Genomic DNA, 12,781 nt, shown 5'->3' with positions numbered 1-12,781 from the left:
TCTCTCCTCAAATCTGACAGACAACTACTCTCCCCTCCTTCAAAGCTTTATTGAAAGCACATTTCCTCCAAGAGGCCTTCCCTGACAAAGCCCCCTTTTCTTCTTCTCCCACTCCCTTCTGCATCACCCTGCCTTGCTCCCCTTATTCATCCCCCATCCCAGCCCCATAGCACATGTCCATATCTGCAATTTGTTTATTTATATTATTGTTTGTGTACCCTCTAGAGTGCAAGCTCATTGTGGGCAAGAAATGTGTCTGTTTATTGTTATATTGTTCTCTCCCAAGCATTAGTACAGTGCTCTGTACACAGTAAGCTCTCAATAAATATGACTGATTGACTGAATGAATATTGTTCTATTGTACTCTTCCAAGAGCATAGTACAGTGCTCTGCACACAGTAAGTGTTCAATAAATTCGACTGACTGAATGAATGTTGTTCTACTGTACCCTCCCAAGTGCTTCGTACAGGGCTCTGCACACAGGACAGGACATGCTCAATAAATAGGATTGACCGGCTGACTGGCCGACTGACTGACGGTGGCCTTTCCACCATACCACACTACCTCTCGTCGGTCTGGAGATCTCTGGATTTGTGCCCCATGCCCCGCCCCCCAACCCCGGACTACTGACCGGGCGGAAGAGGTGGGCTCGGTTATCTGACGCTGCACGCGGACACTGTGGATGCAGTTCTCCTTGGTCCCCTCCTGGGCGTCCAGCTGGATATCGGGGGACGTGTGGCTGATCTTCATGGAGGGCTCGGGGAAGGAGGTGGGGTGGCCCAGATAGTCCTCGCTGTTCTCATGGTCATTGGTCTCTGTGTCCGTGTAGTTCAGGGGCTCCTGATTGTCGTCCTTGGGCCCTGAGAAGAGGCCCCGGTCCCGCCAAGGGAGCCAGCAGAGCTTCCAGGACACGAACAGAGACACCCCGAAGAGAGCCAGTCCACAGGCCGTCACCATGAGCGACAGCAGGCTCACGGAGATATCTGAGGAGAGGGAATAGAAAAGAAGGGGGGTCAGTGAGGTCCTGGGTTTCCAGCTGAGGGATGTTGGTGGGAGGACAGTCTCTTGGGGCATCTGAGGAGAGGGAATGGAAAAGAAGGGGGTTGGTGAGGCTCTGGGTTTCCAGCTGAAAGACCTTGGTGGGAGGGCAGGCTCTTGAGGTATCTGAGGTGAGGGAATGGAAAAAATGGGGTCAGTGAGGCCTGGGTTTCTGGCGGAAGGACGTTGGTGGGAGGGCAGGCTCTTGGGGTATCTGAGGAGAGGGAACTGAAAAGATAGGGGTTGGTGAGGCCCTGGGTTTCCAGCTGAGGGGGATGGGGAAGTCACTGTTCATGCCTCCAAACCGGGCCCATCTGGGGTCTCCAATGAGACCCCCAAGCTTCCAACCAGGGCTAAAAAAAGCCAAGAGCTCAGGGAAGCAGTGTGGTCTACCTCATGTCTCTATCGATGGCCTAGAAAGGAGCCAATGGGGAACGAATAGCTGGATTCAAGGACAGTGTGACCTACTGGATAGAGCAGGGGATTGGGAGTCATAAGGACTTGGGTTCTAATCTTGGCTCTGCCACTTGTCTGCTGTGTGACCTTGGGTTAGGTCACTTCGCTTATCTGTGCCTCAGTTACCTCATCTGAAAAATGGGGATTAAGACTATGTGGCCTGTGTGGGACAGGGACTGGATCCAATCTGTTAGCTTGTATGTATCCCAGTGCTTAGTGCAGTGCCTGGCACATAGTAGAGCTTAACAAATGTTATTAAAAAAAAAAAGAGGATCCATGCCAGCTAAAACTATGCCTAGTTGGGCCCAACTTCACTCTCTAGCCTCAGTTCCCTCATAGTAATGATTGTGGTACTGTCAAGCACAGAGAAGCAGCATAGCCTAGTGAATAGAGCATGAACCTGGGACTCAGAGGGACCTGGGTTCTAGTCCCAGTTGAGGGAAGTGAAGTGACTTGGCCAAGGTCACTCAGCAGATAAGTGGCGGAGCTGGGATTAGAACCCAAGTTCCCTGATTCCCAGGCCTGGGCTATTTCCACTAGGCCACAACGTTTGTGAATCTAACTAGTTGATCCCCTTTGGCTCCTTCCCAAGCCATTGATAAAGACATGAGATGGAGCTGGTCACAGGACCAGCCTCTGGGAAGTAACACCTTCTTCCTTCCCCACCACGAGGTTTATGTCCCTCCACCTGGCAGCCGTGTGGTCAACGTGTTGCTTTACCAGCTTACCTTTAGACTGTAAACTGGTTATGGGCAGGGAACGTGTCTGCTAATTCGGTTGTGTTGTAATCCCCCAAGAGCTTAGTACAGTTCTCTGCGCACAGTAAGCACTCAGTAGAAGCAGCATGCCCTAGTGGATACAGCACAGGTCTGGGATGCAGAAGGCATTGGTTGATGATAATAATATTAATAATAATGGCATTTGTTAAGTTCTTCCTATGTGTCAAGCACCATTCTGAGTACTGGGGTAGATACAAGATAATCAGGTTGGACACTTGTCCCACATGGGGCTCACAGACTTAATCCCAATTTTCCAGATGAGGTATTATCCGCATTTTACAGATACAGAAACTGAGGTACAGGGAAGTTAAGTAACTCTCCCATGAAGGCACAGCTAAGACCCAAACCCAGATCCTCCAGCTTTTAGACCTGCACTCTGCTGCTTCACCACACCACTTCCTCTAATCCCGGCTCCTCTACTTGTCTGCTGTGTGACTTTGGGCAAATCACTTCACTGCTCTGGGCCTCAGTTACCTCATCTGAAAAAATGGGGCTTGAGACTGTGAGCCCCATGTGGGACAGGGGCTGTGTCCAACCCAATTAGCTTGTACCTACCCTAGAGCTTAGGGCAGTGCTTGACACATAGTAAGTGCTTAACCAATATCATCATCATCACTGATTGATTGACTGTCAATGGAAAGGTCACAGAGAATGGAATCAAAAGCCCGATTGAGCCTAGACAGATTCCTTCTAATAATAATTATGGTACTTGTTAAGTGCTTACTTTGTGCCAAGAACCATTCTAAGCACTAGGGTAGATACAAACTAATCAGGATGGACACAGTCCCTGTCCCACATGGGGCTCACATTCAATCCCCATTCTACAGATGAGGTAACTGGGTCCCCAAGAAGTTAAATGACTTGCCCAAGCTCACACAGCAGATGTGTGGAGCTAGGTTTAGAACCTGTGTCCTTCTGACTCCTAGGCCCGTGCTCTATCCACTAAGCCACACTGCTTAATGCTTCCCCATTGCCCACATAGTCTGTCACTATCCCTGCAGGAAACTGAATTAGTCTGGCAAGACTTGCTCAGTATGATGCCTTATTGCTTTGCTTTCCAAAATTTTATTCTCCTTTTTAGGATATTTGTTAAGCACTTACTATGTGACAGGCACCGTTCTAAGGTAATCAGGTTGGACACAGTCCTTGTCCCACATGGAGCTTACGATCATAATCCCCATTTTACAGATGAGGTAACTGAGGCACAGAGAAGTGAAGTGACTTGTGTCTAAAGTCACACAGCAGACAAGAGGCAGAGCCAGGACTAAAACCCAAGTCCTTCTGATTCCCAAGCCCACATTCCGTCCAACTGGGTCTTGCGTTAACCATCATAACTGAGAAGCAGCATGGCTCAGTGGAAAGAGCCCGGGTTTTGGAGTCAGAGGTCATGGGTTCAAATCCCAGCTCTGCCAATTGTCAGCTGTGTGACTTTGGGCAAGTCACTTCACTTCTCTGTGCCTCAGTTACCTCATCTGTAAAATGGGGATTAAGACTGTGAGCCCCCTGTGGGACAACCTGATCACCTTGTAACCTCCCCAGAGCTTAGAACAGTGCTTTGCACATAGTAAGCGCTTAATAAATTCTATTATTATTATTATTGGACCTCATTAAGGTCACATCTCCTCCAAGAGGCCTTCGCTGATCATGTTCTCTTTTCTCTGCCACACTCTCCCTTCGGCATCTTCTATGCATTTGGATCTGTGACCTCTGGGCACTTGCTTTGACCCCATCCTCAGCCTCACAACACAATCTATAAATTACATACATGTATAGTAACATATCTCAGTAACATATCTCTTAATTAGATATTAGAAATTATCTGTATTGTCTCTCTCCCCCTCTAGACTATAAGCTCACTGTAAGCAGGGATCATATCTACTAATTCTGTTGCACTGCACTCTCCCAACCTTAGTACAGTGCTCTGCCCACAGTAAGTGCTCAATAAATCCCGCTGATGATGATGATAATGGCTTTCCCAGGGGTAGATGTTAATTCAACTGGCCTGTCAGTCCAAAAGACCATGCTTGGAGCCAACGACAAGCCTTAGCCAATCCTTGGGGTGGTCTTTGGCCCTCCCTCTAGACATAAACTCACTGTAGTCAGGGAATGTGTTTGTTCTATTGTTATGTTGTACTTTCTCAAGCACTTAACACAGTGCTCTGCACACCAGAAGTGCTCAATAAATATCAAGGACTGATTGAGTGACTCCTTTTCACCTCAGAGATCGCAGCGAAGCTCTGAAATCAATCCATCCATTCACTAAATTTTTCCAGCTCCCATGTCACGGGCCATGCCGATCTGAATAAATCCAAGTATTTTAGTTTTTCATACGTATTCTTTCTCTATTTTTATTTTACCTTACTTCTCTTTTTTTATCACCACTTCACTGATGCTATCTGTCTTTTACTGTTTCCTTCAGCGATTTCCCAGAGGCCAGCCCTGGGCCCAAAGCTTATATGCCACAAGATTTGAGAAACCACACCAATCCACATCAGTGAGTACCTGGCATGTACTGACTCTGGAGATGGATGGCTGCTATTCATTTTCAAGTTAGCAATACACCATTGGATTTTATTAATGTTAACATAAAATTTAAGTACCAAGGATCAATCAGGTAGTATAATTTGATCCTCATGTGTTTACACACCTCAGTCCCATGATTAAAGTAGTGAGTCAGAACAGACAGAGCCTCTCTTCTTGGGTTTACCCTTCGGCTCGGCCTGCTGTAGAATTCTGATGTCTGGTATTGATTGGTTTTTAAGTGACTGAGGAAAAACAACAAGGATAATGGGTCTCACCAGAGCATGAATCTTTTTGCATATATGACGTGCCAAGGACTATTACTAATGCTATGGCAACTTCCAGTCCTCGGGGCTAGGGGAAATTTGTCTTTGGTGGGAGAGTGTCAGGGACCAACATATGCTTCCAAGGCAGGGTGGCAGAATTTATCTTCACCTTTCCTTCATAATAGGAGATCGGTTTTGTTTATCAGCTCATTTTTAGTTGGTAGCAATGGTGTACAGCGCTGAAAGTCTCTGGGTATTGAGTCAACAACTCACAGAATCACCTAAAGCCATAATTATGGCATCTATTAAGTGCTTACTATAAGCAAAACTCCCTCTCAGGGTTGCACCTGAAGAGTTTCCAGTAGTCTACCAGTCCCGACTATGGGAGGGAGAGCCAAGCAGAGGCATGCCCATTCCACTCCGAGCTTGAACAGAGGCTAGCAAGTGGAAAGCAATCTGCTACAAGTCAAAATTTCCCGGTGCTGGGCAGCAGTGTCATGGAAGAGAGTCAAGGGCAGAGACTCAAGTTTACTGTGCGGAATGAGGCAATGGTAAACCACTTCTGTATTTTTACCAAGAAAACTCTATGGATTCGCTACCAGAATGATTGCAGATGGAGGTGGGGTGTTCTGGGAGAGATGTGACCCATAGCGATGCCATGGACAGAGACGGCTCGACAACATAAGACCAGACCATAAGCAAAGCACTGGAGGAGATATAAGGTCATGAGACTGGACACAGTCTTTGTCCTAAACCAGGGCTTACAATCTATCTTATTCCATTTTAAAGAAGAGAAAACTTGAGTCCCAAAGAAGTGAAGTGGCTTGCCCAAGGTCACCATGTAGGTCCATGAGAGAGCTGGGGCTCAAACATGGGGCTTCTCTATTTTACTCTGTTTCTCTTTTTTAACATAACTTCACTGGAGCTATCTGTCTTAATAGATATGATTTCCCTGCATATTTAATCCTCTAGACTAGCATATTTATAGTATATTTAATCCTCTAGACTGCAAACTCACTGTGGGCAGGGAATATGTCTGTCAACTCTGTTGTATTGTAGTCTCCCAAGCACTTAGTATGGTGCTCTGTACACAGTAAGCGTTCAACAAATACCACTGATTGGCTGATTTGGCTATTGGTATCTGCTTGTCTCCCCCTTTCGATTGCAAGCTTCTTGAGGGCAGGGACTGCATATTTTACTTCTATTATCTTTACCAAGTGTCCGGGGGAATCTTCATGTGATGATGATTTTATAGGTATGGCATTCTGACTATGGAAGAGGCAACTGAACCTATTAACTATACAAGCAGGGACCATTTAAGAAAGGGGAATTTCTTCCCAAAATGTCTGCAGTAAAAACCTTTTGGCTTTGCCTAGAGTAAAGAGTTAGTGACCCAAGTTAGAAAAGGAAGAAAAACCAAATCCACTACCAGTAATTGATGTTTTAAAAGGGTGTATGAAAGTAATGCCAAGAGATGGGACAGTAATCGTTTTTAGAGTCAAGGATTGTTGCAGTCAGTCAGTCAACCAATGGTATTTATTGAGCACTTACTGTGTGCAAAGCACTGTACTAAGCACTTGGGAGAGTACAATAAAATAGATTTGGGAGACATGTTCCCTGCCCACAGTGAGCTTACGATCTAGAGGGAGTTGCAAGGTTAGTATGGGAGGTTCAGTCCTGTCCCTTTCAGCTAAGTCACTCAGATCATCACCGAGATATCCAAAGTTGCCTCTGATGTAATCTTATGAAAATGGACAGGCAGGGAATTATAATAAGAATAATGACAATAATCATAATAAAAATAAAAACACCTGCTGCAAATGTCCTCCAGGGAGTAGCAGAATCAAATCCATCATCATCAAGGGGACTTCATTGAATGCTTACTATGTGCAGAAGGCTGAGCAGAGAATGTGTGTGTGTATTGTTATATCGTACTCTCCCAAGCTCTTAGTATGGTGCTCTGCACATAGTTAGCATTCAGTAAACATGAATGAATGAACAATAGGAGTATTAAAAACAAAAATAAACCCAGTGTGTTCAACCTGAGTGTCTTGTATCTAGCCCAGTACTTAATACACTGCCTAGGACAGAGTAAGCACTTCACAAATACCATTAAAAATAAATAATAATAGTAATAATACTGATTATTATTATTATGGTACTTATTAAGTGCTTCCTATGTTCTAAGCACTGTTCTAAAAACTAAAGTAGATACAAGTTAACCAGGGTGGACACAGTCCCTGTTCCACATGGGGCTCACAGTCTAAATAGGAGGGATTAGAATTTAATCCTCATTTTACAGATGAAATAACTAAGGAATAGAAAAGTGAAGTGACTTACCCAAGGTCACAACAGAAAAGTGGTGGAATCAGGATTAGAACCCAGATCCTCCTAAAATAAAGCAGTACTTTGCACCTCCACATTCTTCTCTCCTTTTCTAATCTTTCCTCTTTCTGTCCCTCCCTATTTGCCTCTCCCCACCTCTCTGGTACTCAGTTTAGTGACTTGCCCTTTATTAGATTATCCATCTCTGCATTTTCTCAGTCTGCTAGGGTATATCCCGATTCACTAGACTTTCCTGAAAAATCTAATGAAGTAAGCATTCCAACCTTCTCCCAATGGTTCAGTTTGCCTCTGAGAAACATCCACTCCATGCCACCCTTATTTCAGGAGCAGGAGATACAACCCGAACCAATGAAGTAAGTCCATTTACTTCCTGAAGCTGAAAAATCACTCAAAACAATGGTCATTTCTTTCTTTTTTTTTTAATTCCCTTTTGGTCAGTAAAGGTCGCTTAATTGTAGAAATTCAAAAAAGAAGCATAGTGGAAAATATGGAGCTTTCAAAGGAAGTCAACTTGGTTTCAAAAATACTATTTACAGCTTCCATCAGAAAGAAGGATAGCTCTCAGCAGAAGACTAGCAGTTTAACCCCACTCCGAATGCTGCCTCACCATTCCCTCCCAGTGTGTGCCCCCCGCAATGGAAACCAAGTTGTTCTGGGGTGACCATTTGGCCAGTGAGTCCTACTTGTAGCCCAGGCCTTTGGGTTGAAGTGGAAGAGATGGGGCTGTCTGCTGATGATCAAAGAGACAGCAGGGGGTCGAGGGAGGGCTAAGGGAATTAGGTCTTCCCAGCACCCCCCATTCCAGGATTTTTTCTTAAACTGGAGTTGAGTTTCAGCTGGCTCTAGTGACTAACAGCCCTGATGCTGAATCCAACCCCGACAGCTCCCTTTTTTAAAAAATGGTATTTGTTAAGCTCTATTAGCTAGGCACTGTACTAAGCACTGGGAATAGGTACAAACTAATCCGGTTGAATAGAGTCCATGTACCACTTAGGGCTCACAGTCTTAATCCCAATTTTGCAGATAAGGGAATAGAGACATAGATAAGTGAAGTGACTTGCCCAAGGTCACTCAGCAGACAAGTAGAAAACCCAGGTCCTTCTAACTCCCAGGGCTGGGCTCTATCCACTAGGCCACACAGCTTCTCAAATGCTTGGAAAAAACACTGGTTTGACAGAGGAGGTAACTCTGAGGGTTTCCTTGCCCATCCATCTCTTTCTCCAGGTAGATAAGGAACTTTTGGTGAGGGTTGATATGATATAAACCAGCTGATGGGTGGTCCCAAGGGATAAGCTCATAGTGGGCAGTTAATGTGACTGTTTATTATGTTATACTCTCCCAAGTGCTTAGTACAGTACTCTGCACACATGAAGTGCACAACAAATATAATTGAATGAATAAATGAATGATTGGTTGAAGCGGATCTGTCAGTGCTTGCTTTGGAAGGCAGCTGGGTAGCAGAGACACGACTAGCAACGGGAAGACACCCTTCATCTAAGGAGTCCCTACTTGGAAATAACCCTAAAGCATACAGCTCTGTGGAGTTCAAAACTCAGGCAACTCTAGGAGATATGACGGGGCAGAGGCTGCTTTGGGGCTAGCACAGGTCCACTGCCATTCTTTGGGAGAAGCGTCCTGAGTTACCATCACCATGGCGTAGTGGATACAGCACAGGCCCAGGAGGCAGAAGGTTGTGGGTTCTAATACCGACTCTGCCATTTGTCTGCTGTGTGACCTTGGCAAGTCAGAGCCCAGACTTGAGAGTCAGAGGTTGTGGGTTCTAATCCCGACTCTGCCACTTGTCTTCTCTGTAACTTTGGGCAAGTCGCTTAACTTCTCTGTGCCTCAGTTACCTCATCTGTAAAATGGGGATTAAGACGGTGAGCCTCACATGGGACAACCTGATTACTTTTTATCTACCCCAGCACTTAGAACGGTGCTTGGCACATAGTAAGCGCTTAACAAATACCATTATTATTCTCTTTGCCTCAATTCTCTCATCTGTAAAATGGGATTGAGAATGTGAGCCCGCATGGGACAGGAACTGTGTCCAACCTGATTGTTTGTATCCACCATAGCGCTTAGTACAGTGCCTGGCACACAGTAAGTACTTAAATACCACAATTATTATTATTATTGTTCAGTGCCAGAATTCTGGACAGCCTAGATCATCTGCCCCTCTAAGAGAATACTTGTGGTTTTACTGAATAGAATAGATGAGTGAAAGAAATGTCACTTATCAATGGTCCGCTTGGTTTCTTCATGGAGAGTGCATTTAAGAAAAATGAAAAGAAGAAAGAGCCTTCTCTCAGTTAATGCCGACTGATCGCCAGTTCACTGAGCATCTAACCCATAATCTGATATCAGCTGATAGCAGAGCTCCGATCACTGTTCAATTTCTTTCTGTCCGAGTCCATGCCTTGTGTAATATGCATGCTTAAATGACTCCCCGGACCTGCTCTTTTAAAAGGAGATATCTTCTCTTTCCCAAGCTCCCATCTTTCTTCCTTAAACGACAATTGTTCTGGGATGTGAAATGTGACTAATCTTGTACTTTACAATCAATCAGTGGTATTCATTGAGGGCTTACTGTGTGCAGAGCACTATACTAAGCATTTGGGAAAGAACAACATGACAGATTTGTTGGATGTGAGCTCTGCCCACAAGGAGCTAATTTACATTCTCCTGAGCATATTAGCACTTTGTTTCAAAAAGATGACATTTCATCAAAAGAATAGAAATGATAATAATATGGCTTGTATTACTAAGAAATAAAATCATTGTTCTAGGAAATTCACAAAGAGGGGTTACTGGAAGAAGATAAATGGTGAGACCGTTTAAGAACAAATTTGAATTTCACTATGGTTTGCTTTATCTATGACTTAAAGGTATTAGTCAATCCATGGTATTTATTGAATGCTTACCATGTGTAGAACACCGTACTAAGCACTTGGAAGAGAACAATAATGTTGGTAGACATGTTGCCTGCCTTCCAGGAGCTTACAATCTAGTGAAAAGTTGATGAACTTCAACTTTCTTTCCTTATCCTCCACAGCAGACAACTGGTGGAGCCGGGATTAGAACCCAGGTCCTTCCGACCCCCAGGTTTGGCTTTTTTCACCAGTCTATGCTGCTGCTTCAGAAGCAGGAGGAGAAAGCCTTATTAGGTGGATAAAGTGCTGGGTGGGCTCTGGATGGCTCACTTAACCTCTCTGGGCCTGCTAAAGGGAGAAGGTCTGCCCCTCTTGGGGACTCTTGGAAAGTAGATGAACTGTCATTTATAAATGAAAGCCTGTTACCCTCTATTTTGGCGATTGGCACTTTATAAATACTCCAGGTGATTTGGGGGTAATCCTGGGGAGATCTAGCAGAGCTCTCACTAGCAGCATGGCCTAGTAGGAAGAGCATGCACCTGGGAGTAAGAGGACCTGAGTTCTAATTGCAGCTCTTCCAATTCCCTGCTGTGTGACCTTGGGCAAGTCACTTCACTTTTCTGTGCCTCGGTTTCCTCATCCATAAAATGGGGATTCAATACCTGTCCTCCCTCTTAGATTGTGAGCTCTACATAGAGCAGGGGTTGTAGCTGACCCAATTAACTTGTATCTACCCTGGTATTTAGAACAGGGCTTAACAAATACCTTTAATAATAATAATAATGATAAAGAAAAACTTTAGCTATAATACTGCATACAAAGCTATGTACATATACCAAACCGTTTCTTCAAGGTATGGCAGTGCATCATATCCAAATATGAGTGGCACCCAATTCCATAAGAAGGTTCTAGGAAAAACACGTAGTGAAGTTTACCTACCTATGCCTCTCTTTACTCATTCATTCAATCGTATTTATTGAGTGCTTACTGTGTGCAGAGCACTGTACTAACCGCTTGAGAAGTACGAGTCGGCAACAAATAGAGATGGTCCCTACCCAACAATGGGCTCATAGTCTAGAAGGGGGAGACAGACAACAAAACAAAACATGTAGACAGGTGTCAAAAGCATTAACAAAATAAATAGAATAGTAAATATGTACAAGTAAAATAAATAGAGTAATAAATCTGTACAAATATATACAAGTGCTGTGGGGAGGGGAAGGAGGTAGGGTTGTGGGGGAGGATGGGGAGGAGGAGAGGAAAAAGGGGGCTCAGTTTGGGAAGGCCTCCTGTAGGAGGTCTATGTAGTGGATAGAGCAATTGCTTGGGAATCAGAAGGTTGTGGTTCTAATCCCAGCTCCACCAACTGTCTGCTGTGTTACCTTGGGCAAGTCACTTCACTTCTCTGTACCTCAGTTACCTCATCTGTAAAATGGGGATTGAGACTATGAGCCCCATGTGGGACAAGAACTGTGTCCAACCCAATTAGCTTGACTCCACCCCACCGTTTAGCACAGTGCCTGGCACAGAGTAAGCACTCTTGACCTTAATCACCACTTTACAGATGAGGTAACTGAGGCAGAAAGAAGTTAAGTGACATGCCCAAGGTTAAACGGCAGACAAGTGGCAGATCCAGGGTTAGAACCCAGGTCCTTCTGACTCTCAGGCTTGTGCTCTATCTTCTAGACTACACTGCTTCTCTGCCATTCAGACTGGGTGGAGCTGAAGGAAAACGGGAGATTTCCTATCCCCACCAAGCTTTAAAAATCATTCTCCCTGCTGGACAGTGACACTTGTTGTCACTCAACAACCTCAAACTCCCATACTGCCTTTTTTTTTTATAATTTAACAGTATTTGTAAAGTTTTTACTATGTACCAGGCACTGCACTAAGTTCTGGGGTAGATACAAGCTAATCAGGTTGGACACAGTCCATGTCCCATGTGGGGAGTACAGTCTTAACCTCCATTTATCAGATGACTATCAGATGACTCACTGTGGGCAGGGAATGTTCATTCAATCATATTTATTGAGTGCTTACTGTTTGCAAAATAAAAGCACTGTCCTAATTCATTCATTTAATCCTATTTATTGAGTGCTTACTGTGTGCAGAGCACTGTACTGAGCTCTTGGGAACTGCAAGTCGGCAACATATAGAGATGGTCCCTACCCAACAATGGGCTCACAGTCTAGAAGGGGAAGACAGACAACAAAACAAAACAAGTAGACAGGTGTAAATACCATCAGAATAGAATAAATAGAATGTGTCTATCAACTCTGTTGTACTGTGCTCTCTCAAACATGTAGTAAACACAAATACCCAATTCATAATAATAATAATGATGGTATTTGTTAAGCGCTTACTATGTACAAAGCACTGTTCTAAGCGCTGGGGAGGTTACTAGGTGATCAGGTTGTCCCATGGGGGGCTCACAATTTTAATCCCCATTTTACAGATGAGGTAACTGGCACAGAGAAGTTAAATGACTTGCCCAAAGTCACAC

General features: G+C 44.5%; 1 protein-coding gene across 3 annotated transcripts in view; it reads right to left on the bottom strand.

Annotated features, from left to right (window-relative positions):
• Positions 1-12,781, bottom strand: part of SYT9 (synaptotagmin 9) — a 100,763-nt gene that overhangs the window by 59,645 nt on the left and 28,337 nt on the right. For all 3 annotated transcript variants that reach the window (XM_038764740.1, XM_038764742.1, XM_038764739.1), the window contains exon 2: positions 632-983. In XM_038764740.1, coding sequence (XP_038620668.1) covers positions 632-983 — 352 coding nt within the window. The remainder of the gene's footprint in view (positions 1-631; positions 984-12,781) is intronic.

This window comes from Tachyglossus aculeatus, chromosome 22 (assembly GCF_015852505.1).
Source record: "Tachyglossus aculeatus isolate mTacAcu1 chromosome 22, mTacAcu1.pri, whole genome shotgun sequence".
NCBI classification, from domain to species: Eukaryota; Metazoa; Chordata; class Mammalia; order Monotremata; family Tachyglossidae; genus Tachyglossus; species Tachyglossus aculeatus.
The sequence above is the reverse complement of the archived record's forward strand: the minus strand, read 5'-3'. Positions and strand labels throughout refer to the sequence as shown.